This window comes from Cicer arietinum, chromosome 6 (assembly GCF_000331145.2).
Source record: "Cicer arietinum cultivar CDC Frontier isolate Library 1 chromosome 6, Cicar.CDCFrontier_v2.0, whole genome shotgun sequence".
Taxonomy (NCBI): domain Eukaryota; kingdom Viridiplantae; phylum Streptophyta; class Magnoliopsida; order Fabales; family Fabaceae; genus Cicer; species Cicer arietinum.
Window position 1 is genome coordinate 5,829,065 of NC_021165.2, and position 26,268 is coordinate 5,855,332.

Below are 26,268 nucleotides of genomic sequence, written 5' to 3' on the forward strand. Positions count from 1 at the left end.
TCTTAGAAGTTATGAGAATAAAGATTGAAAGACATCTTATATAGTTTCTGAAAAACCAACTACGAAATCGATTTCCCAATCGATTTTGTAAAGTTATAAAATGAGCTAAATCGATTTGCCAATCGATTATCGCGATCTTGGTTTTCTTTAATCTTGAAACTATACAAGCTAATCGATTTACCAATCGATTCTTTAAAACAACACTTTTCAGCAGAACATGTCCAGACCTGTATAAATCGATTGCCTAATCGATTTCTGGGAAACTGTTTTAATAAAACTATTTTCAATCGATTACTCAATCGATTTGCCAAACTTCAGAGTTCACTGTGTTTTCAACAAGTTTATTTCAATCGATTTGCCAATCGATTGTTTTCAAAACAGTGGCTCAGGTTTTTGATGTCAATCGATTTGTCAATCGATGTGATTCAAAATAGTGATTCAGTTTTAATATCAATCGATTTGCCAATCGATTGTTTTCAAAACAGTGGCTCAGCTATTTGATATCAATCGACTTGTCAATCGCTTTGGTGTCATGTTCCTGAAAAGTTTTTACCTGGTGTTTAGTTCAATCGATTTGCCAATCGATTGCAACCAAACTTTATCAAAATTAAAGTGTTAACAATAGATTGTCCAATCGATTGTATTTGTCACAGGTGAGGTTATTTTTCAAATGATACTTTGTCAATCGATTTGCCAATCGATTTCCTCAGCACTGGAGTGCCACTGTGACTCATCCAATCGATTTACCAATCGATGTGTTACCATCAGGTTTGATTTGTGAAATGTTCAATCGATTGACCAATCGATTACTCTCCAAATCAGAGGCTACTGACTTGTGCAGTTTTTCATTTTAATTAAGCTAATCGATTGCCTAATCGATTGCACATTCACAAACACTTAAGATTTCCTTACACCCTTGTTATGAAATCGATTTCCCAATCGATTTACATATTCAGAATTCAACTTTTGTTGATTTCTTGTGTTCCAAGCTATTTGATCCAAGTGTGTAGGATTGAATTGATGTTCCTGAAATTTTGCTCAATTGAAATATTAGATTTATCATATTAAGTATGAATATTGTTGAATTGTGAATTATGTCAAAATTAGGAATCAAAGGATCAAAATCCAACACACATAACTGAAAAAATGCACGGGGATTCTGATTAGTGGCAATATCAACTATTTGAGTACTGGAAAAATCACCAAATTAATACAGTAATTGCATAATTCATGTGAAATTCATCAGTCCTGGAATAATAATGAGTACACGAACACTGTAGTTATGGTTTCATGTAGAACAACATATCAATCCATCCATCCGTCAAACTTCACAGTTACACATACTAACATACTCTTCATGGGAATACAGCTATACACTTCTTAATTTCAGAGATGTCATATAGCAAAATAAGAGTATTTGCAATGATTAAAATTTAACTCTCAAATTGCTAAACAGATATACTGAAAATTATGATTAGGAAGAAATGTAATTTAAAATCGGACTTATCAACTGAGGAAGCACATTGATATCCTTTGGTCTTCATTGCATACTCTGAAACTTTTTCATGATAAGGATACTCATCTCGAGATAACGATGTGCACAGTTTGAAAGACAAGTAGATTCACTGGAACTGAACTTACTTCCAGGTGTACCAGTGATGCATTTGTCCCAGCATGCGCTTGTCAGCTTTGCCACCATTTCATTAACCATGGCCATTTGCTGTTCTTGCTGCATTTGGATAACAAAGTTAAAAAAACTACTACTACTTTACTCCTTCACTCAGGCAAGGATAAAACTTCTTAGGACAGTAAATCTGTTAGATCACATACATGTGTCTTGATGAAAGGAAAAGAAGGCTTATAATGAAAGCATTTTTACTTATAAGTTATAACTGAGCAAGGCATTACAATCATATAATGAAACTTAGTTCCATCACACAAATCTAAAAATTAGCATAAGAAAAACTAGCTATAACTGGTAAAATATATGTCATCAAAAGGGTGTTTCAAACTTTGACACTAATGGAATCAGCTAGACAGCATAAAAAAATGTTACAGCAACAGTATCTATCTAATCGTAGTTATGTTTCGGAAGTAATAAGTGGCAGAATTATGCAAACAGTTATATAAGGGGAGGGGAGAAGGTGATAATCCTATTTTTCTTCTGTTCAATTAGTATTCTATCATTATCCAGACCTCTTTTCTTATATTTAAATTTATGTTATATCAGACACATCGAAAGAAAGCAGTGTCTACTTATAAGTGGTACAGCGCATTAACTTAAGCCTTCAAGGCTCCAAGTACTAAAAACTGAGAGTGGCATAACAATCAAATAATGGAACCAAGCCACATTAACACATCACACTATTCTCAAAAATTGCATAAAAAAGCTAGCTAGAACTGCCAAAAAGTATACCCGAATGGATGCTACAAACTTAAATATCTAATTAACACCTTAAAATAATGTTCTCCACCATTTGGTCTAATCTCCTTTAATTCATAGAAATTGCATGCGGTCCACATATGATAGTGTCTACTTGCATTCTTTACACATTCCGCTTATTTTAACCACCACCACCTCAAATGTTTGGGCTTTTAGCATATTTCTGGCATTCAAACAATACATGTTTTAAAAAATTAAAAGTTTTATCAGCGAGAAGTATGAAGTACGCTACTATGTCTCAAATGTATATAAAGACCATCTCTTCTATTTATATACAATTGTCAATTTGATATTCTGCATAGCCTTTTGAGTACTCTGGATCAGGCGAATCCATTTGTTGAAGTCACATTTTTTGCAAGAGGATAGCAAGTTCTTGCTGCAGCTGGCAAAGTTTATCTCAAGACTGTGTGAATGTCCGAATGACTACTAATTGATGACTGGGCTAACAAAGGGGGAAACAGGGCATGTGATTGTGAAATACTATATCAGTGCCATATCCAACTACAGAGGCTGATCCAGTCTACTGTGAGGGTGTGAACCTGCACACTCTCAACTTTAAAAATTTACACCAGTACTCTTATTTATTTATTTTTTTGCATTTTGACCACCCTTAAATTTCTTTTGTACCTTAAGCTTAACACACCCAAAATCTGAAAGTACAGTCATATTTTGCAACCCTTGGACCAGGGTGCTGGATCTGCCACTATCCAACAAGGCACTTGAATGTTACTTAACTGAGGCTAACATGGGGACTGATTTCATCAGTTGATGGAAATTTTAGGGATCAACAAGTTGCATTACCTTATTATTTAAGGGACCAACAACATATTGATATATTTGATAGGGACAAATTTGAGGTTTCACTACTTGGATAGAGCATGTGTTTCTTACCTACATACTTTATATAAACAGCAGTGTCCACCTTCACTAATATGGAAGAAGCTACAAACATTGTAAAAAATGGAAAAAGCATAGGTCAACCGAAACTGTGTTTCTTTGTTTGATGGAAGGTAATAAAATGAAAGCATATAAAGATGTAGTAAAACTTACGGAGTAGAATTGTTGCATTTCAGAGGAATTAAGCTGTGAAAAATCCATGGAGATTCTTCGGCAGTGAAACCTTCAAAATAATTTTGAGACAAGCCAAAACCCTAGTAGGAGATGTCAATGCTCCTACTCCAAAGAAACCACGCTAAAAAGTATTCAAAACAACTCTAATAAATTTTCCATACGGAAATTCAAATGTTTTGACTTACCAAACAACATCAGACCAACATGTATTTTTAGCCGATATAATTTACACATACATAATATAATATAATTTTAATTAAATTGATTAATTTTTATTTTTGATTTTGTTTATTGAATTTTTAGGATAACTAAGTTTGTTAAGTTGAAATTCAACCAATGGATAACTAAAGTGTCACTAAATATTATTTCAGTCAAAATTCAGTTTAAAATTATTCGAACAATTTATCTTTAATTGAAATTTATTAACCACTTGAACTTGATCACTTAGTTAAATTTGATCGATTACTAAAATAATTTTTTATTTTAAGTTTTTATTTTATAAATTACAAGACATTACAAAGTTTATTTTAAACAATAACCCATATCACACATGTCTATATCATTTTAAATCAATTTCAGAATATAAGGGGTGAATCGACCTTGGTGGATTTCAGTGAGTTTACCTCTAGATATGGAGTGTGCCACCTAATTCTAGTCACCACTTTAAAACTTAATTTTTATTTAATCGTTAGAAAAGTTTCTTGAGTGTCGAAACAAGATCGGTTGATAACTACACCAAATTGAGAATGTCTCTTTGTCCAGTCTCGGACCAAATAGCTTGGACAAAATTTAGCCCACTAAAAACAAGGAGTAGCTTATGTTGGGCCCAACTAGTAAAACAAAACAACTTTCAAGAATCTACTTGGACCTAGTTAGTCCATATCCCTATATTTAAATTTCATTTTTGCCTTTCAAATTTTCATTATATACACTCGGGACAAAAAATATATTACGACGTATAAATAAAATTTTATCCGTTAAAAAAATTTGAGATGTAAATAAATTTGTTTTGTTAAAAAATATTACTGGAAATAAATTTTTCTATCATTTTATTTATAGACAAAAAATAAATATTAGTATAAACTAAATCCACTCTATGTTTATAAAAAATATATAAAAGCAAATTACCATGTCATAAGAATACACAATACATAAGTTTCTTCCCGTTAAAAAAACGTTAGCTGGCGTAAAGTAATGAAGGCTAGCTAGTCGAGGTCCTAACCAGATTTAAAAGCATACACTATTTCTATTTTATATTTATTATAGTACCGTTAAATAGAAAAAATAATTGTTTTGAAGTTTTAACTCAATTGACAAATATTAATATAGTTAAGTTGAACGTTTTGTCTCAGATTTAAACTTAGAATTTTACAGTTGTGTGAATTTATTATGATATATAATTTACCGTCTTTTTTAAGAAAAAAATAGAAGAAATAATTTTCAAACTAAACTAAAAGTAAGAAAAAAATCTAACTCTTTGAGTGTTGACTTCAAGAAAATAACTATTTTAGACCAAAAATGCAAATTATATTTGCCAATTTTGTTAGCGAAAAATATAATGAATGTAATATAATTTGTGGAATTAGGAAAAATAGTACGTACTATTTTTATATATTTGTGGATCATAACAAATTTGTAAAATTATTTTATATTTTATTTAACACGTTGAATAACTTGCTCAATTCATTTGTTTATGAATTGAGATGGTTTTGTTTAGGTTGTCCCTCTCCTTTGTTTAATAATTGTTTAATGGATTATATAGAAATTCAATTTCCAAAAGCTTAGTTTTATTTCGTTTGATATGATTGATTGACCTTTTTTCTTAAAATAAACTCAAAGAATTAGTCTTTTTATTCTCGATAATTCAAATTAACTATGGTTTATAAGAGTTTTTCAGCTTAAAATTAAATAAATATACGATTTTTTTAGTTAAACTAAATATGCATAAACTAATTTTAACATTGTTATCATTTAAAAAATTCATAGTTGTTGTAATATTGTTTTAATATTTTATATAAAAAAATTATTTTAATATTTATTTTTTATAAGTGATAGTGAAAATGTTATGAATAATTCCATGACAACCCTAACATGGAATAGTAGTTTAACTAAGCTTAATTATATAATTAAGTATGTTTAGAATTCATAGTAACTTCATTAATTTTATGATATTTTTTTAAAGACAAATGTTAATACAAAGAGAGAGAGAGAGAGAAATTTTCATAACATAAATCGAACTTTAAATATTTTTCATTATACTCTTTCAATATCTAAACCTAAACTATTGAACTAATATTTAAGAGACTATGTGATGAATGTATAGCTCTAGTTTGAGTTAAGGGTTAGAGAGGTGGAAGATCCAAGTTCAATTCTGGGTAAAGAAAAAAATATTACACTTGGAAAATTATATATTATAGATCATTTTCAATTTATTTTATCAAGCTCCATAAAACTACCTACGAGGAACTTGCATGGTGCTCTCTCCCCGAGTTTACAAGGATTTATTTTCTATCCTTCGATCAATTAAACCTCTAAGTAATACATATATAAAGTTGCAAGCAAGTAAATTCTCAAAATGGATCAATTGTACCTAGCAATACTATTTTATTTTTTATTTTATTTAAATTTTGACTAAATACGAAGTGAATGCAAGTGATCCAAGAAAACTAGTTTATTTTTTTATAAGCAATCAAAGAAAAAACTAGTGACAAAGTTTCTTATGCGTTAAGTTAAGCATAGCATGCCCTTTTCTGCTGCTTTTCTTGGTAAACAAAAAGCACAACCTACTTTGGGTAGAATTAATGAACCTGCAAAATAATTAATCCAATAAAAAAAAATATTGTTTATAGTATGATAAGGGGCTCCACACAGAAGAGGAGGAAAAACACTTCATTATTTATAAACTAAAAAAGAGATCGTGAGACCCATGTGTAGAACTATGAGCTAGACACAACTCGTTTAAATTTAAGGGCACCTTTCATTGCCGCATGCTTAAGCAAATCAAAGCGATTCAAAACAACAAAAGTATATGTAAGTTGGACTTTTATTTTCTTCATAGTTTGCTTGTGAGTGTAGGATCGATCTAAAGATATAAGAAGATTTAAAACGAATATTATTATGATAATTTTTATAATTTAGTTAAATAAAATTATTAAAACAAATTATAATTTTTTTATACACTTTAGAATAAAAATGATTTAATAAATTAATATAATTGATTTAATATAATATTAATCTTTTTATTGTTAATTAAGTCAGTTAATTTAATATTCGTAGAGATAATACTAATTTTAAAATTAAAAATATTAGAATATAATGTGTTTTTATTAAGTACAAATTCTCTCAAAAGTTTTTTTTGTTAAATGAAATTTAAATTTTTTTGGGTTTTAAAACAATTATTTTAACGACCTTATCTTTTAGACCTACTCTTAAGTGAGTGCATGTCAACTCAACACATAAAAAAGTAAAATTATTATATTTTAAATAATTTTTTTCTATGTTTAATAAAATATAATTATTTATTAATTCATTATAATCAATTTCGTATAATATTTATCTTTTAATTGATGATAAAATTAAACAATTTAATATTTATCAAGACAATATTAATTTTAAACATAATTTTATCAATTTTTTGGGTCCATAATTTAATCAGTTTTAATTTTTAAAATAATAAAATATAAAACTTTTTGTTAAATATTTTTTGTTTAAGTTTAAAGCAATTGCCTTAGTGTAGACTTATCTTTGGTCACCATAAGTGAGTGAGTCTTTCAAAATCTAATTAACTTTGACAAATTAAAGTAAGTTCTTTAAATCAACATCTTCTTGATGAAGGAAAGTACCGAAACTTTTTTAATGGGATACAGGAAAAGAAATGCTCCAGATATTTTAGCTGACTATATGTCCATGTTAGATAGTGATTTTACTTTGTTGATTTTTCCCTCTTTTTTTATTTATTTATCAAATTCAATTCTATGTAAACTTTACAATGAAACAACACGAACCAAAATTAAAAGTAGCATAGCCAAAATTAACCGTGGTATAGTTAATTGAGTGATATATTTTAAAACTACAGAAAGAAAAAAGAGAAGCTTCGGTTTTAGAAAGATTTGCAGCATGACATAAAGTGAATCTCCTAGTCATCTATCCATTAATAATTCAAATTCATAATAATGAAAGGGGAGGATAAAAACATATTTTTTATTACGGGACAACAAAAAATTTGAATGAACATATATTATATATTCTCAATATGTCATATAATTAATTACATTTAATTAAATACCACATTTTTTCGGACAACTAACTTTTAAGTGGCCGCCTCCTCAAACTCTAATCTCAATTTTTATTTATTAAAGATGAGTAGTTTAAGATTTTTTATTTTATTTAGCACTTCAAATTATATTTTTTTCATTTTATTTAAATAAATAATTTTTATAAAAATTTAATTTTTTTTATAATTTCATCGTTTAAGTGTTTTTGAATTTTTATGTTTTGGTGTGACGTTTTTTCGATTTTTGTGACATGTTAGTTTTGATTCAGATTAACATAATCACTTTGATTGACTATAAATTTCAATCAATAATTTTAAATCTTCAACGTTATAGATTGGAATATATAGATATTCTAAAAACTTGTATTTGTATGCATGCTGTCATTTTAGTTAACTTGAGCAATGTGAATTTATTTTTAAATTCATTATTTATGTTTTTAATATATTTAGATTTATATTGCATCAATATATTATGCTATTTGAATAAATGAATATCGTGTTTTCTATTAAAAAAATAATAACTAATTTAAAAAAAATGGCAAATTTATAATTAATATTAAATAGGAAAAACTATAAGCAATAAATTTAAGAGTATTATTGGAATCACTTTATTTTCTTCTTAAGGTTGGAATCACTTTAAATATGCATTGATTATGTTAATGAAAAATTTACCTCCAAAATATAGCAATTTTGTACCCCAAAATAATTTCAAATGCCAAAAATACCCTAAATAAAAGTTATTATTTCACACAATGAAAAGTTAATTTTTTTTCCATCATTTTTTCATTTTCGGAGTAGTAAATAACATTTTCGGTAGGTAAAAGTTTTCTGGTAATTTTCAGAAAACTCAAAAACAAGATTTCTAGTACACAACATACTTCTGGAAATTTTTTCTTAAGTTTTCCGGTACATATATCCCTACTAAATTCAACAGATATGCCCTAGCAACACAGTCAAATCTCTCTGCTGCACACTGCCTTTTGAAGACCTCCTTCAACCAATCCAGTCTATAGTGCGCACCTCTAGTCTTCATGGTCTCCTCCCATATCTCTGTCGTGGTCATTCCTAATAGAGTGACGACAAGATTACATGCCGTTACTTTATCTACATCGGTTGGACTGTAGAACTCACCCATAATAGACAATCCCAAAATATTAGCAACGTCATCCAACGTAATCGTCATTTCACCAAATGACATGTGAAATGACGATGTCTCGGAATGCCATCTTTCAACAAATGCAGATATCAGGTTGTTGCCGATCATCTTCAAACTACCCTGTTGTAACGGGTTCAAACTTGACAAATTCACCCAGTTCTCTATGGATCGCGGAAGTATTGGCGGAGTAAATTGTTGCATTTGCTTTTCATGTGCAACAATTTTTAATGCATTACAAGTAATAATTAATTAAATATATCTCACCAAACCATAGTCTAGCTGAAACATGATAACGGTATCGTATATGGACAGACAAATCACAAGATCCTCCAAGATACCGTGTGAGCTCACCATGTCCCTCAGCTCCAGCATGCCCCTCCTCCATATGCGCTCCCTCATGAGCAGGTGCAGCTTCCTCCTGCTCATGTACATCCACCTGCTCATGTACCACATCCATCTTTATGCAATATAGAAGGTTCATCCTGCTGATACATAGTCACATGATCATGATGTCCCTCATCGTCATCTTCGATGATCACCCGTCTTCTTCTCCTTGAAGCCGTCGGTCGAATCCTCTCTGGGGGATTCATCGCGGACGATGTAGAAGTATCAGTGTCACGTGTAATTCGTATGGATTTTGCCGTCTCTTCCTCGTGCACCCACTAAAAAATTAAATAATTAAAATAAATAAATCACAATTATATAATTATAATTAATTAAAAAAATTATTTTAAACTTCCGAAAAACTTAATGTTCAAGTTCTCCGGTAACTACCGAAAATGTTGACCATCAAGTTTTCTGGAACACTACTCTATACCAGATAACTTAAAAAAATGTTTTCCGGTAGAGTTTTCTGTACCAAAGAACTTCAAAAAAGTTTTTCGGTAGTAGCTTATGTATCGGAGAATTGCAAAACAAATATTCCGGAGTACATCTTCTGTACTGAAAAACTTGAATTCAAGTTCTCCGGAAGTTTTGAAAAATACTTACTCTCTCAAGTTCCGAAAATGTTGAAATGGTAATTTTTCGAAGACTTTATTATTTATATGAGGACAAAAATACCATTTCATTTTTAAAATGGGGATATAAGTATAATTAGGGATATGGGTAAAATTTTCTATGCTAATCGACAATCCAGTTAATTATCCATATGCAGTAAGGTTATCGATTTTCCGTCAAAAAAAAGTGAGGTCGTTGATTTCTTACGTGACAAGCGCCAAGTCAAAGTTTTGTCTTAATATACGATAAATTTAACGCATACTTTTCACCTTCTTTAAAAAAACTTCCTATTTCTGCCATAAAATAGAGAAACAGATAAATATCGTATTTTAAATATGGTTAACTATCCACTCAAAAAATGATCTATTTTTCTTTTATAAAGTGGCAAACATAATGTGAAATTCCAACAAACAATAATAAAGTTTTGAGAAATATATTTAATTTAATAATATCGATATTTATCAATTAAATTAAATTTAATAGATACAAAAATTTGATCTACTTAATTCAATTTTTTAGATTATAATTATTGGTATATATTCAATTATAAACAAAAATTTATATATTAAAAAATTAAAAAAAGTAAATAATTTTAGATTCATTAAAGATACTCTTCGGTACATTCTTAACTTAGAATAATTTTAAAGTGATGAAAATCTATTTTTAGTTTTTAAGAAAAATTGCAAAATACAATTTGATTCTTACAAGAAATAAAAATAACTTCAGAAAAGAAATATTGAGACAGTTTAGTTTTTAGTTGAATCACTTTCAGAAAAAAAAAATCTAATAATAATTAAAAGAAACAATTTGATTCTTTAGTGACAATATAGTCCATACAAAAGAAAATGTATATAAATATTTTTTCTTCAATAAATTGCTCAATGTTTGTTCAATGATTTATTAAAGAATAAATTATTTTGGGACTTTTTATGTTATGGAGATCAAATTGTTTCCTTTTCAATTTTTACTTGAGACCTACTTAACTCTTTTTTCTGCCGGTGTTTCAGGTAAAGATTAAGTTGTATTGATTTTATTTTTTTATGATTGAATTGGGTCTCACTGTTTTTTTAGGATTAAAATTGTTTTTTTTAATTTATTTATTGAATTTAGGATTAATTTTTTAAAATAGTACAAGTGTTTAAAATTTACGCATAGAAATATTTATGTAAAAATATATTTTAGTTGAGGAACACTTAATTAGCTATAAAAGTAACAGTAAAGGAATGATAGTTTTTTATTTTGATAAAATGGAGGCTAAGTTTGTTTATAAAAATTAAGATTAAATAAATTTTTTATCTCTATAAAATTTTCAACATTTTATTTTTAATTTTTATAAAAATAATAATAATAATATTGAATAAGGTTACTTTTGGAGGTCGAAACCTAGGTATAACCAAAAAAGAAAACTTAATTTTTTAGTTTCAAAAAATTTTCGTTTTCTTTTTTGATTTTTGGTTGAAGTCAACTTATCTTTTAAATATTCGAGTGATTTTTTATAGTCGTATTTAAATATTATAAATATTTTTTTTATAGAAATAAATTAAATATGAATTTTTAAATTTTTGACACTTAAAAATTCATATTTATTCATCTTTTGTTAAAAATTTATAAGTTTTGCGAAGAAATTTTTATAATATTTTAAATATATCTACGAAAAAAATTTAAAAAAAATTGAAGATTACACACGAGTTTGACTTAAAAGCACAAATAAAAAAAATTACTTATGATTAAAAAGTTAATTTTTTTTTTATAGAATTAAAATAAATTATTAAAATTTATAGAGACTAAAAACTCATTTAACCCTAAAACGTATCTATCTAAATTATCCAATAATAAATATAAACAGAGAGTACCTCATAATATATTGCATTTTCAAAAATTAATTAATTTTTACAAAAATAAATTATTTAACCTCTTAAAAAGATAAATAATTATTAGCATAAAATTAATATAAAATACCACAAAAATATATGTAGAATATATAATTATATCTTTTCAAATAAATTATTTTATTTTATTGAATTCTAAAATTAATAATAATTTTTTTATATATTTAATTTTTAATAAATTTATATTTTCTAAAATATAATTTAAAAATATTTTAAGCTTGTATTCTAATGAAACCCGTAAAATGCACTGGCAACAGACAAATCTAATCATATAATCCCTTCTTTTTTTATAAGAACCCTAACACAAATTATGGGTATTAAAAAAAGTTATTGAAGTAATAAATTTGTCTGAAGTATGTATTATCTTTACAAACTTACTTCTATAACTATTAATATAATAAGAGACAAAAACATTTACGTTTTGAGATGGTAAATTAAATAAAGATATTTTGATATGAAGTCATCGATGCATATTAAATTTTGTGACAATTCTTAAATTGAAAAAAATAAAGATAGAGTAAAAAGAGTTCAGAGGGAGAGTGTGAAGCTAGCCTGCATGTTCTCTCATATATGAAATGACAGTTCATATGTACATGTTTGGATTGCTCATGTATCATGCAATTGTGATCTAGTTCGGTGGCCGAAGGGATTTTCAAAGTTCAAAGCAAACTCAACAAAGATGGATTTTTTTTACTATTAATTTAATAACATTTGTCTAATTAAAAAATATATATGGATTCCTTGTTGCTAAGTGATTTGACATTAGATAACAGACTAATATATATGAAAAGTTTTTTTATTTCCAAAATTCAAAGCAAACTCAATAAGGATAATCTTTCTTAATAAATGTTTTGGCATCAGAAAAGAAATCAATATTTAAATTTTGTTATTGAAAATCACAATATTATTCAAGTACGCTAATAAATTTAGTTATAGTTTCAATGCAAATGTTTACTACCTATGTACCTAGCTAATAGTTTCTATTGTATTTTTCAAGTACATTTAAAAAAATGTACTGAATATAATGTGTTATCTTTATATGTAGGCATTACTAAAATATTATGTATTTAATTTAAATTTTTTTGTTTTAAAAAAAATTAATAAAGAGTATGTTTGAAAAGAAAAAAAATGCATACAGTAGTTTGAAATTATGTTTATATTTATAGGAAAATTAAATGTATATAAGTTAAAATCTTGATCACCCATGATTAACTGTCAATAAAGCTCCAAAGTATTAAGTTCTTTTAAAAAATCTCATACTAAGTCTCTAATATTATGTCCCCTATTGAAATAAAGTTTTTAAGATTTCGGTCAATTATTATAGTGTCAATATTTTGTTAATTGAAATATTTTTTTTGAAATATTTTTTTTGAAATTTTTTTATATTTATTTTTCTCAAAAAAATTTCTCAAGAAAATTTAAAATATTTTTTCTTGGAAAAATTTTTAAATCATTTTTTTTTGAAAATATTTGTGAGTAAAATTAAAAAATTCAGAAAAAAAAAAATTAAATATTTTTGAGAAAAAAATATTTGATTTTTTTTTCTTCAAAAAATATCATTTTTTTTAAAAAAAAACTAGATCCACTTAAGCCCATAAAATTTTAAGAATTTTTTAATTTTAGAATTTTTTTATCTCTTCAATATATGGACTGAAATCAATAATAAGTGAGTTTGTGAAATTGATAGCTCTACTCAACCTATGATATATATATATATATATAATATATATATAAGCTAAAATCCTAGCTGTGGTATAATTGTTTCGAGTGGGAAAAACTTGGCCTCTTTATCATTTTATCATGTAAAGGTATAAGGCATAGCAAAAGGCAAATTAGAAAGACCTTTAATGATAAGTAAAAGGAAATTTGTTTAATTAGTTATAATTGTCAAACATGAAACTTAGTATGTTAAGTATTGTTCCCTTTCCATAAAGCCAATGGTAGCTTTTTTTTCTCTCTCATTATCATCCCATATTTATAAATACCATGCAACTTAATTCAATTGCTATGAATTTCCTATCTTCACTTAATTTGAGTTTGTCAATACTCTAAATTAAGTGTGACCTTCTTCTCCTACTTTTTTTCTTCCTTTGGTTGTTAAATTTAATTTAAGAGTAAAATATTTTGAGGAAATTAATTAATTTTAGTATTTAATTAAGCAAATGGAAAAATTGAATTTTATAAAAAATGGAGTGAGTAGATTGCCACCTGGTTTTCGTTTCCAACCAACAGATGAAGAGCTTGTTTTTCAGTATTTGAAATGTAAGATCTTCTCATGTCCCTTGCCTGCTTCCATCATTCCTGAGATCAATGTATGCAAGTATGATCCTTGGGATTTACCAGGTGAGTAATACTAACAACAAATAGTATTAACTTGCTCATAAAAAAGATTAATAGAAGTTAAAATAGACTCTGATTTTAAATTGTAGTTGCAGTCGCAGTTTCGACTACTATACTTGTATATTAAATTACAGTGTAAATTTATTTTATATTAACATGACTACTATACTTGTGTATTTAATTACAGTCTAAATTTATTTTACATTAACATCAAATATTATAATTTATTACGTATAATTAAAATATCTCGTATTACTGGCTAACACAAACACAACCTTTGACAAATAAAGGAGAAAAATGTAACATGTTGTGGTTGATTAGGAGGTTGTGATGAACAAGAGAGACACTTTTTCAGCTGGAAGGAAGCTAAATATCGAAATAGTAAACGCATGATGAGCAGAACAACCAAATGTGGGTATTGGAAGGCAACAGGGTCAGACAAAAAAATTTCATCACCAACTTGTAATGGCATTGTTGGCCTAAGAAAAACTCTTGTTTTCTATGAAGGAAAATCCCCAAATGGTTCTAGAACTGATTGGATCTTGCATGAATATCGTCTCATCAATGTAGATACTAGTCCTTGCAACTCAACCCAGGTTGGTTACTTTTCATCGACTATATATCATAACAACACGTTCAACGTAACAATGTCCATATTTGACAGTTGAGTTATATATTTAATACGCAAATAATATATATTTATTTGATTTAATTAATGTTTTTGGGTCGGCAGAATTACTATGGAAATGAGATAGGAGATTGGGTTTTGTGTCGCTTATCAATGAGGAAAAAAAGTTTAGAAAGTGAATATGGAAGCACAAGTACTCATCATGCTCCTTCAAAATTAATGTTTGATTTTATGATGGTAAGTAACAAGACATGTTCTTCTACGTCCTCTTCATGTTCAAGTTCCAGTATTAACAACATCGAGGTCTCTTCAAATGCACCAGATCATCAACAAGATTATACTCATTTTTAATTAAGAGAGCACCCTTTTATAATATGATTATCAGATGCATGCTTGTTTCCTAGCTATTAAAATCAAAATATTGTAATATGCTTATTGTTCTTGTTTTCAATTAAATAATAGTAATTTCATTTAGTTAGATGTCGTAGTTTTTTTTAAGCATTTTTTTTTTGAAATATTTTTTTTAAGTATGCTATATATTGGTGTAAAGTGATTTTATCCATAATTAATCTCTATTAAGGAAATGATATCTCATCTCACAACTACATATTTTTGTGTGTTAAGATTTAAATATGAAACTTTGGTCAAGTAATTCAAGTTAAATTTCACTCGGATAAATATAGTGTTGAAGATAATCTCAAAATTATAATTTAGAACCAAGTATTTAATTTATAGTATATTTCATAAAACTAATATTAAATAATTACTTGCTTAGTCATGAAAAGGTTTTGATTTTCCCAACAAAAGTGTCTTTTTCATGCTTTACTTTATTGAGGGCAAAAGAAGATGCAAAAGAGTATATACCTTAATTGGTGCGCTCCATTAGTGTGAATGGTAACTTCACTGCCACAAACATCGGATTTGAATCCCTACATAGCTGCATAGTGAAGAATTAAAAGTTCGAAAAAAGAATACTTATCTAATTGAAAAAAATATTTACCTTTCTAGATCTATACACTAAACAATTTTTCACTGGATTCATTTCTTATTACATTAATGAATCTTCATGTGATTAGCACTTGAGTCTATGTACATTGTGCATATTACACTAGTTAAGTTTAAATAATGACATTATTCTTGTAAAAAAAATTTTAAATAATGACATAAACATTTTCTCTAATATTATTTTTATTAAAATCATAAAATATTAATGGATAATATTAGCTTTATGTACATAATTTAATTATTTTATACTGAATCATGTACACATAATCTCTACTTTGCACCTAATTATTACACTCAAAAATACCAAAAGGTAGTGTATTAGAGTAGTGGCGTATTTGATGACCATTTTGATTTAAATATTAAAATAAACTTTTATTTTGATTTTTTACTTTCCCTTGACCAAATCCAATTTTAGCAAACGCCTTACATATGGACAAAAAAAAAATATTTTTACAATTAATTTCATCTTAACACTTTTTTTTTAAAAAAAAAAACAAATTATTTTTACACAACATTTAGTTTTACAATTTTTTTTAGTAGCTTTTAATATATCATATATTTTCAATATCTATTCCATCAAAGTACCCAGTTATCTAAATCTTGAATTTTTTGGTTCTTTTTTTTTTTATATGCAAAAAAGAAGCAGAAGAAGAAAGGAATAAAAAAAAAGCAAAATTACATTTTATATTAAAAAATTATAGTGTAATAATAATAATGATGATAATTATTATTATTATTATTATTATTGTTGATGATGTTGATGTTGCGTGAATGTTAGGATCTTGAGGTGAGTTTTTCTCTTACATGGATGGTTGTGTTTACTTATTTACGAAAACTAGAAAAAGAGAAAACTCAGAACCAACAATTAAAATCCACAAATACACTATTCTAATTTTTATGCTAAAGTAGTGAATAGCCTCATTTTGGAAACGCAAGTAGCTGGCAAAACGTAATTTGAGGCTATAGTCGTCATGCTTAGCCAACATAACCTTATAAATATATATTCCATCTTAAATTAAAATTTTCCAAATTTCAACATAGAAAAGGTAGTTAGTTACCAACACAACCCTTAGACCATGTTACTTAAATTAGTTTCTTAAATAGAAATTCTCTTTCTTTGTGAATTTCAATTCAATTCAATTTTTTCTATTATTGACATTCCATTGACCAATAACTGTCAAAACAATATGTACAGGTGCTATCATATTTTTTCAACTTCCAAATCAAATTCTTAATCTCATTCTCCATATTTTATTTCAATCTTCTTGCGTTCAACTTTTATTATTTTCATTTCATTTCCATGTTACCTCGTTGCAGACAAAAAATAATAAATTATTTTATTGTCTGCAATGGGGAGTGGAAATTCAAGATTAAATTCACCTGAAAGAGAGTCTCTAACAATCAAAACTTATTCTACAATTATCTGTCGGTTCGAGGAGTTTAGAAAACGTAGGAATGCAGAATCTACACTCTCGAAGAAACAACTGTTGAAAGACGCTGTGGAAGAAGATTATTGTAGTAGTATTTCTCAACCTTCTTCTCATGAAACTAGTTATGAAGTAGAAGATCATAAGGTGAAGGACGAAACCTTCGCCGAAAAGGTTTCTAGTGTTGTTCCAATGGCAAACTCTGAATGTGAAATTAAGGATGATAATGATAATGTTGAGAAGGTTAACAAAGAGATTGATCTAAGCCATAATAAAGTGGTTGATGAAAATGAGAAGGTTGAGGCAGAGAACAAAACAGAGGAGGAAAATATTGAATGGCTAGTGGAAGAGGTAAAAGAAGAAAATGATGATGTAAGTGCAAAAAGTGGTGAGAAAGATGATAATGATGAAGAAATTGGAAGATTTTTATGTCCTGGATCACCGAGTTTCAGAATTTATTGCATTGAAGAACATAAAAAAGAAGACCAACAACATGAAGAAGAAGAAGAATGTAAGTAGTGAAAGAATTAATCACATCTTAGTAATATGGTAAAAACATAACCATTTTTTTTTTTAAGAATTTGGATTCCATGCGATTAGGAGATTTCACATTCACGTAGTTGGAATATCGATGGTCGTTTGATCCAATCGAACCGCCACCGATGACTGAACTATATAAATGTGGAAAATTTCTAAATGCAAAGAAACCAGATTTTTTGTTTCCGGACAAATTTTTAACAATATCTATAATTTTTGTATATAATGCAGCTAAGAATATAGCCATTGTCTTGCACCATAAGTCACCTAGTGCTGACAGTGTCAGTAGTATTGTATCAAGGAACCCAAGAATCTCAAATGAGGTAATTAAGTTTTACATTGATTAGAAAGATAATACCTGAATCTAATTTATGAAAGAAAATGACTTAATGTGTGTATTAGCTTGGTTTATATAACTTTTTTTATTTAATTTGTTTTCTTGTGTGTTTGTTTAGAAGTTTGTCTAAACAAACTCAATATTGTGACAGTTTTTTCTTAACTTTGTTCTCTCATTTTAATAGGTACCACAAATTGTTGGAATTGAACCAACTTATTCAAAGAGAAAAGGGAATAAGATGAGAAAATTTGGAGCTGTGAGAACTCTGCTGAAGGTTAAGTCGTGCTACCACCCAATGTTTACTTGTGCAGGCGATGAAAGAACTCATTTTGTTGCTGCAAAAGCAGTAAACTAATTATCATCAATGACAAATACGGTGTTTAAGAAAATAGAAATAAATGAATGTAACTACATGTATCAGTGTTGAATACTGATACGTGTTGAACATTGGACATTGGACATACCTTCAATCTGAAGGGTCTCTGCTACATAGATTATGTCTAGGTTTTAGAATTTCATCTGAATTTCTTTTTTGGCTTGTTTAATCGATTAAATTCCTAATAATCCACATCTTCGATCAGAGATAGACCGCACGAGGCTTGTCTTTGTTCATTATGTGAAATGCCTAGTACATTTCTTGTTCTAGCTTTGATGTAATTATGTGTCCAAAAAAAAACTTTGATGTAATTATTTTCCTTTGCTTACATATATTCATGTAAGCCACATGGAGTCAATACAGAATTAAATAGTACACTTTAGCCATTTACTATTTTACATATATGGCACCCAAATTTCAAATCATGGTTTGTGTCAGGATGATGTTATTATCTAACATTGAACAAAAGTAATTAAAATAAGGTTGACTTAACTCTCCTTACCATCTCAAATGTATTCCACAAAGTTTAAATTAAATTTGTCAGAATAATATATTTAAAAAGTTTTTTTGAATCATTGGAAAAACTTCAAATGTAAACTTCAAATTTCAAATCATGGTTTGAAATTTATAATAAGGTGAAAAAAGTATTACAATTAAGTCTTAATATTCACATACACATATTTTTTTAGGCATTTCTGATGAAATTTTCCAAGTTATTATTGGGGCATTTAACCAAAATTTTCCACACCATTTATGCTTCGAGTGAAGTTTTACTCAAACCAAATAAAGGCATCTCATTGCCAAATAATTAATTAATGTGAGTAATACAATCGAGAGTATAACTAAAACTACTACAAACAGTATAGGAGGTAGTCACTCATGCAAGATCATAACTTCAATTTGTCATATAGCAAAAACAACTTAATAGCTGTTATAACTATGAAAAATGAGGTTCTACACTCTTCCAAGAGAGAACCATATTCATATACAAATGGTTTAGCAATAAACACATCATCTACTACTAATAAACAATCCATTTTAAAAATGACATTTTGTACACTTGATACAAGAATCTATTTAAGAGCTCGTAACAACCTTTGGATCTAGTCTTATGTTGTTGTCCTTGTCACGATAAAATGTCCGGCATCACATTTTACACATAGACTAATGCCTACTAAAAAATGATTGCATTTACATTACATTTTAAAAACATGGTCAAATAATCAGTCATTTGCTGTTGATTTTGTCCTATATAAAACTGACTAGCATGTGGCCATGCTAGCATTGGCTTGGTTCAAAACTTGGTCAATTGACTTTCCATTGATGCTTCAAGTGATTGGTGTTAGGGTTGGAGTTGGACAAACGGATCAGTTCACACACCCAATCATCCTAACTCACATTTAGTATATGATGATCCAATTTCTAATGATTTATTTTGTTGGTATGATATATATATATTACATGTTGACGATTATGACAAATTGTATGGTACACTTGACATAGATTGGACCATTATCAACTCGAAAAACCCAAAGATAAATAGAAAGAAGTGACTTTATTCAAGCAAGTCTAGTCTTCCCTCCACTTAATTGAATTGAAATTAATTAATTAATGTCATGTGATTTTTATTTGGTCCCAAACCACTACTACGCGCAATCATAAATCCATAACCAATCTCCGGACGAATTCATTCAAATGAAAATTCAAAAACGGCAATAATTGGTTTGGTCCCAACCACGAAGAGTGGATTGTTTATGACCTTTTTGGTTATAAAAAGACACTTAGCTTTTATGTCACCATTGACTTTGTCGGTTACAAATCTGTTTTCATGTTCGGGTTTCATACGTAGTGGCAATTTCGTTATTCTATACAAACCCATGTCTTGTTCCATCTGAAAAGTGGACACTATTAGTCATGTCGATCGTGAGATTTTGAATGCCACGAATGAATCATAAAATCATGGTACTCTATTTCCTTTTTTTATTTATTAAAATATTAATTAAATATAATTAATTTTTTATATTTTATGTAAAATATTGTTTAAATTTATTAAACTATCCTCTTAAATAATAAATATTTAATTATTGATATTAAATATTTTTTATTAAAATAAAACTATATTATGAATATTAGAATTAAATACCAAATGTCATTTTTTGTTTTGTTTATAACAGCCATCATAAAAAGATATTGTAACTAATTGAATATAATTTCTATGACTTTTTTCTAATGATTATTTCATTATCAAGAACAAAATAAATGCCTGATTATTTAATGGAAATTCATCTAATTTTATTTGCTCAACAAATGTAACAATAACATAAATATTTAATAATTTTTTTAATCAATCATCATTTTGGTCATGAAAATATAAGACGATGTCATTTTGGTCTTTGATTCAATTAAAAATTCAAATTAATCGCTGAATTATCAAAATAGACTTTGAAAAATACAATGACGTTTTAATATTTATAATGTCAAAAACAAAATTAATTGACGTTTTAATGATTCAAAAACTAATTTAAACTTTAGACAGAAACCACAATAATAACGTTTTACACTTTTAGAGACACTAAAATAGCATTTTATCATAATATTTTAGAGTAAACACTTATTTTGATCATTGATAGTAACATGCAATGTCATATAGTCCCTGAATGCAAGAAAAATAATTAAAAATCCTTTAATCATTCATTCGTTTGTCAATACAGTCTATGACGTTAAATTTCAACCACAACTGTTAGTTTTAATGAACTATCCAATTTTTCGACACATCACATGAATATGTAGCACATTTGTGAACACCATTCTAAATCTCTTAGAGCATTTATCAAAAACAAAAATTATAATCTCATCTCTTCAAATAAAAAGAATCTAGGTCTAGGATCCCTAATGTTTGTGAGTAGAAGAGAATTTCTAACAAAAAAAAAAAAACTTGGATGAGATGTGGTACACCATTTGTAGAGTCTATGGAGATGAAGAAAGTTTGTGCCGAAGAATGAAACCAATCTTCATAAGAAGATGTTACTTTTAAATATACCAATTTGCAACTATGATAGAATAATTTAGTGTTGAATAGGTGATGGTACATAGGTGATAAAGTTTATGTTATTTGGTATTGTGTACTTATGTTTGTTTGAAGTAAAATCCTTTTATTTGAAATAATTTATTTTGTGTAATTGTATTTCAAGAATCTGAATTTAGTTTCTTTAATTTTGTTTGTGCGTTCATTGTGAGTCTTGATTCAAATAAGTAATATTATGAATTTCATGTGTGTAATTTACAACACAACGACACATGCATTTACAATTTGTGCACATAAACCTTGCTGCCACCTCTTCCGTGCAATGTATTCCTTCAAATACAAAGTGAGTTTTTGGTGAGGTAAGTGTATTGACAAGGTTCCTAAAATAAAAAGTGAAAGAAAGGAATTAAAATAATTTTTTATTTGAAATTTAATGCAAAAAATCATATTGATTAAAGGAACAATAACTAAAAGATATTTTAAATTATTTTAGTTTTAAAATTTACTGGTAAGTATAGTAAAAATAGGGTGCCCTATATAATAAGTGTTGATTTGGTGGGAAGGGCCACCACTGGTAGTAGTAGAGTAGTAGAGTGACCACCTCAAACTCCTTACCTTCAAATCTCTATCACCAAACCAACCTTCTAATTATCTGTTTATTGGACGGCGGCTCCATGCATTTTCCCAACCACACCCACTGCTGATACATGGGTTGCGGTCTCGGAAAACCTGCCGGTGCCGGAGCTGGTCACTCTCGCCGAGATAACACCGCTACTGTTGACGGAGCTAATAATGTCGTTAAGGTTCGGGAGAAGCAGGAAACTGAAGCTCCCAACGCCGGTGAACTTTCCGGCAATATTCCGGCGCCGAAGTTCCGGCAACTTCGACTCAATTCATTCACAGCGACCCAACAGAGTTGGCCGCCGTGGTTGATGGATGTTGCCGGTGATGCAATCCGAGATTGGACTCCTCGGCGCGCCAACACGTTTGAGAAGCTTTCTAAGGTAAGTTGTTTTATTTTTTTACAAGAAAGTAAATACCGATATAAACTCACAAATAAAGGTTTCGAGTTCTAACTCGGGACAAGACGTCTAAATTAACAATATTGATATTTGTCAGTTGAGCGGATAAATGTGTTTTAATTTTGTATAATTGATTCTGTCTAAAAGTAAGTTGAATTCAAACTGATTTATGTTTATATACGTTTATATAAACACATGAGGTTAAAAATCAATTGTAATGACAAAATCATCAAAAGATGGTAAATGATTCTATTTTAGAATCAATTTTACTGAAAGTGAAACCAAAGAGATTCTATTTTTGAAGGGGGGTTTGTTTTGTTTGTTGTTATTCAGATTGGGAAAGGAACTTATAGCAATGTGTACAAAGCTAGAGACCTTGTTACTGGAAAGATAGTGGCTTTGAAGAAAGTTAGAATTGATAATTTGGAAGCTGAGAGTGTGAAATTCATGGCTAGAGAGATTCTTGTTTTGAGGAAGCTTGATCACCCTAATGTTATAAAGCTTGAGGGATTGGTTACTTCGAGGATATCGTCGAGTCTTTACTTGGTATTTGAGTACATGGAACATGATCTTGCTGGTCTTATAGCTGGTCTTGGTGTCAAATTCTCTGAGCCTCAGGTTCTTCCACATTTCCACTATTTTAAGCTTTAATTTGCATGTAGGTAATTTGCATCATCTACTGTTTGTGATTTTGAGGTGTTTCAATTCAGCTCATCATTTTGTTTCCTTTTACAATAAAAACTCAAAGCTCTTTACATTGGTTTCAAATTGATTTGAGCTTCTTAGGCCTTTTTGAATCCCATTCATATTTAGTTTTGATTGATTTTGTATGATGATTTCATATATATTTGTTTTTACCTCATGAACTTGCTCTAAAATTTCCTTTGTTAAATATCTCTTCGTAAAATGGAGTTTAGTACTTAATTAGGTTCCAACTAGTCAATGCATACATTGGAAATTATTAAGGGTGTAACAAGTATGTCAAATTTGACACTTGGTGTCAACTGAATCCATCATCCCCCGCTATGTTACTACATTCGTTCCTTTTTTATTGTCATTTTAAGGTTTTGATACATACCAAATAAACCATTAAATTTTGTTACTTTTATGTGTCTCTCAATATATTCTTTATGGCAGGTAAAATGTTATATGAAGCAATTGTTGTCCGGCCTTGAGCATTGCCACAGCCAAGGCGTATTGCACCGTGATATCAAGGGGTCGAATCTGCTTATTGACAATGAAGGAATACTTAAAATTGCAGATTTTGGACTGGCAACTTTCTATAATCCTAAGCAAATTCATCCCATGACTAGCAGAGTCGTGACCCTTTGGTATCGTCCCCCCGAGCTTCTTCTTGGAGCTACATTCTACGGTGTTGGGGTCGATCTTTGGAGTGCCGGTTGCATCTTAGCAGAGCTTCTTGCTGGAAAGCCAATCATGCCTGCAAGAACAGAGGTATTATAGTAGCAAATTTTTGTTTTAATGTTCCTACTCTAAAGTGTATGCATGTGCGTGCTTATTTTTTAATTAGTATGTAACTGGTTTTCGAATTGTTTGGGCCTAGGTTGAGCAACTGCACAAAATATTCAAGTTGTGTGGTTCTCCATCTGATGAATATTGGAGGAAATATAGATTGACAAATGCTACTCTCTTTAAGCCACAGCAACCGTATAAAAGGCGCATCTCAGAAACATTTGTGGATTTTCCATCTTCTTCATTACCTTTAATTGAAACTCTTCTTGCAATAGATCCCGACGATCGTGGCACTACCTTGTCTGCTCTAAATAGCGAAGTGAGTGATCGGTCACTGCATGCTTGCCATGCATTTGAGATGTAATGTATTCACAGTTGTTTTTTGTGTGTAGTTCTTTACCACTGAGCCTTATGCGTGTGAACCATCGAATTTACCAAAGTATCCTCCCACCAAAGAATTGGATGTAAAGCTGAGAGATGAAGAATCAAGAAGGTTTTATATGATTCTGTTTTTGTGCTTAGTAAATTTTAGCCCCCTTTTTTTTTTCTGCGCGCGCATTAAAGCTTTATTTTTATTATTATCATTCTCAGGCAAAGAGCTCTTAATGGGAAAATAAATGCGGTTGATGAGGCCAGACGAGTTAGAGCATGTGATCGTGGTTACACCACTCCGGCCCCAGAAGCCAATGCAGAGATCCAAACAAACTTAGATGTATGTCAGATGTTTTTCTTATGTTTGTTTCCTTATGCTGTTATTGAGTTTATTAATTTTATGTTCCTTACTGAATTTCAAGTTTATGCAAGCACATGTCTATCTTAGGACCTAGCTTCCTTTTTTCACTATATATTCTTGGATTAGAATTCATGAATCATGTCACCTAGGCATTTTGTGTAATTTTAGCATATTTTTCTTATGATTATATGATCTTGGGCTAGCTTGACATTTAAATTGTGCTCTTTGAGATAACTCTGTTTTTATCTTTCAATTTATAAAACTTTGTGATAAAATTTGTTTGATCTGATGGTCTCTTTCATGGTTAGTGATTTCCCAAGTTTTCCGCTTCATCATTGCCTTGGTCAATGAGAATCTAAATTTTTTAGTTGTGGGACAATATTCATGATATATAGTAATATAGAGATTAATTTCTATGCAATCTTTTTGACACATACATTACTCAAACTGCACTATGATGTCATTTTGTTATGTTAATTCTTAAAATATCTTCACAAATATCTACAATATAGTACATAATGAGATGTGATTGAATACATGTGTAAAAAAGTTTTACACTGCTAGTCTATACAAATTAAATTCTAGTGTTTTACACCGCTAGTGTATGAGAAGTTAATTTTCATGCATTGTCTATCAGTGTAAAAAATTATATGCTTCAGCACATCATAATTAATCATATGTGTGACTTTAGAAGTAATTATGATAATATATTAGCGTTTCAAATGATCTGACGGTCATAATGTGTTGACATTGTAAAAACTTTTTACATTGACGATATATATAAATTAAATCTATTCTATATAGTATATGCTAGGACAATTAATACCTTGAGCAACATTACAAGTGTTTTATTATGGTTTTCAGAAGTGGAGAATTATGACACATGAAAATGGAAAAAGTAAAAGTGAGAAATTTCCACCTCCTCATGAGGATGGAGCTGTTGAATATCCTGGGGGTGCATCAAATAAAGGAGCTGTTTCATTTGGAAGAAGTGAAACAACTTCCTTTAGTTCAATCATATCTAATTCAATATCTTCTAAATCTGTTGGAAGTTATGGAGCAAGGTCTTATAAAGGAAGGAAAATTAATGAAGCTGATTCCAAGATAACATCATCATGGAAATTTATGCATTCTTTTAAACCTTCAACAGTTGGTCTTTCATTTAATTTATTATTTAGAAGCAGATGATCTGTTTCTTTGGATTTTAGGATCCTAGAATGTGGAAAAGCAGATGATAAATCAGTTTTGCCCCTGTAATCATGATTTGATTTATTTTTATTTTTTTTCAATGTTGATCCCATTTTTGTGTATTTCATTTGGTGTATAATGTACAATGGGGATGATTATATTTGTATATTTAGAGGTTCAAGTTTTCAATAAAAATAATTAAAAAAAAGTTTGTTTCCTTATTAATATTTCATTTTTTGTTGTAATTTTTTATTTGTTTGTTCATATCACAAATCTATTTTGATATTTTATTTGACGGGTTTAATTTGGATGAAATTGTAATATTTATTTTATTTTATCTTTTTTT

The 26,268-nt window shown here is 28.7% G+C and overlaps 4 protein-coding genes across 4 annotated transcripts; 3 read left to right on the forward strand and 1 right to left on the reverse strand.

The window, feature by feature from the left end:
* Window positions 1-1,139: 1,139 nt before the first annotated feature.
* Window positions 1,140-3,697, reverse strand: LOC101491687 (mitochondrial import inner membrane translocase subunit TIM8-like). Its single transcript, XM_004503723.4, has 2 exons — window positions 3,494-3,697; window positions 1,140-1,729 (listed from the first exon to the last, which is right to left on the reverse strand). Exons 1-2 carry the CDS (start codon window positions 3,539-3,541, stop codon window positions 1,541-1,543), a joined length of 237 nt encoding a protein of 78 aa, XP_004503780.1. The 5' UTR covers window positions 3,542-3,697; the 3' UTR covers window positions 1,140-1,540.
* Window positions 3,698-13,830: 10,133 nt separating this feature from the next.
* On the forward strand, window positions 13,831-15,277 carry LOC101491999 (NAC domain-containing protein 83-like). The gene is made up of 3 exons (XM_004503724.4): window positions 13,831-14,174; window positions 14,493-14,767; window positions 14,905-15,277. The coding sequence occupies exons 1-3, from the start codon at window positions 13,994-13,996 to the stop codon at window positions 15,148-15,150; spliced, it is 702 nt and encodes a 233-aa protein (XP_004503781.1). The 5' UTR covers window positions 13,831-13,993; the 3' UTR covers window positions 15,151-15,277.
* Window positions 15,278-16,704: 1,427 nt separating this feature from the next.
* On the forward strand, window positions 16,705-18,871 carry LOC101492334 (uncharacterized). Its single transcript, XM_004503725.4, has 3 exons — window positions 16,705-17,742; window positions 18,000-18,091; window positions 18,290-18,871. Exons 1-3 carry the CDS (start codon window positions 17,154-17,156, stop codon window positions 18,458-18,460), a joined length of 852 nt encoding a protein of 283 aa, XP_004503782.1. The 5' UTR covers window positions 16,705-17,153; the 3' UTR covers window positions 18,461-18,871.
* Window positions 18,872-22,068: 3,197 nt separating this feature from the next.
* Window positions 22,069-26,154, forward strand: LOC101492668 (probable serine/threonine-protein kinase At1g54610). Its single transcript, XM_004503726.4, has 7 exons — window positions 22,069-22,510; window positions 22,862-23,146; window positions 23,666-23,983; window positions 24,093-24,320; window positions 24,394-24,494; window positions 24,593-24,713; window positions 25,599-26,154. Exons 1-7 carry the CDS (start codon window positions 22,214-22,216, stop codon window positions 25,920-25,922), a joined length of 1,674 nt encoding a protein of 557 aa, XP_004503783.1. The 5' UTR covers window positions 22,069-22,213; the 3' UTR covers window positions 25,923-26,154.
* Window positions 26,155-26,268: the final 114 nt, after the last annotated feature.

Bases quoted from the DNA above. Each gene is read 5' to 3' on its own strand.
- LOC101492668 (XM_004503726.4), top strand. From the start codon at position 22,214: ATGGGTTGCGGTCTCGGAAAACCTGCCGGTGCCGGAGCTGGTCACTCT. The intron at 23,984-24,092 runs GTATTATAGTAG...GTTTGGGCCTAG, and splicing joins TCATGCCTGCAAGAACAGAG to GTTGAGCAACTGCACAAAAT. The intron at 24,714-25,598 runs GTATGTCAGATG...TATGGTTTTCAG, and splicing joins AGATCCAAACAAACTTAGAT to AAGTGGAGAATTATGACACA.
- LOC101491687 (XM_004503723.4), bottom strand. From the start codon at position 3,541: ATGGATTTTTCACAGCTTAATTCCTCTGAAATGCAACAATTCTACTCC. The intron at 1,730-3,493 runs GTAAGTTTTACT...ATCCAAATGCAG, and splicing joins AAATGCAACAATTCTACTCC to CAAGAACAGCAAATGGCCAT.
- LOC101491999 (XM_004503724.4), top strand. From the start codon at position 13,994: ATGGAAAAATTGAATTTTATAAAAAATGGAGTGAGTAGATTGCCACCT. The intron at 14,175-14,492 runs GTGAGTAATACT...GTGGTTGATTAG, and splicing joins TGATCCTTGGGATTTACCAG to GAGGTTGTGATGAACAAGAG. The intron at 14,768-14,904 runs GTTGGTTACTTT...TTGGGTCGGCAG, and splicing joins GTCCTTGCAACTCAACCCAG to AATTACTATGGAAATGAGAT.
- LOC101492334 (XM_004503725.4), top strand. From the start codon at position 17,154: ATGGGGAGTGGAAATTCAAGATTAAATTCACCTGAAAGAGAGTCTCTA. The intron at 17,743-17,999 runs GTAAGTAGTGAA...TATATAATGCAG, and splicing joins ACATGAAGAAGAAGAAGAAT to CTAAGAATATAGCCATTGTC. The intron at 18,092-18,289 runs GTAATTAAGTTT...TCATTTTAATAG, and splicing joins ACCCAAGAATCTCAAATGAG to GTACCACAAATTGTTGGAAT.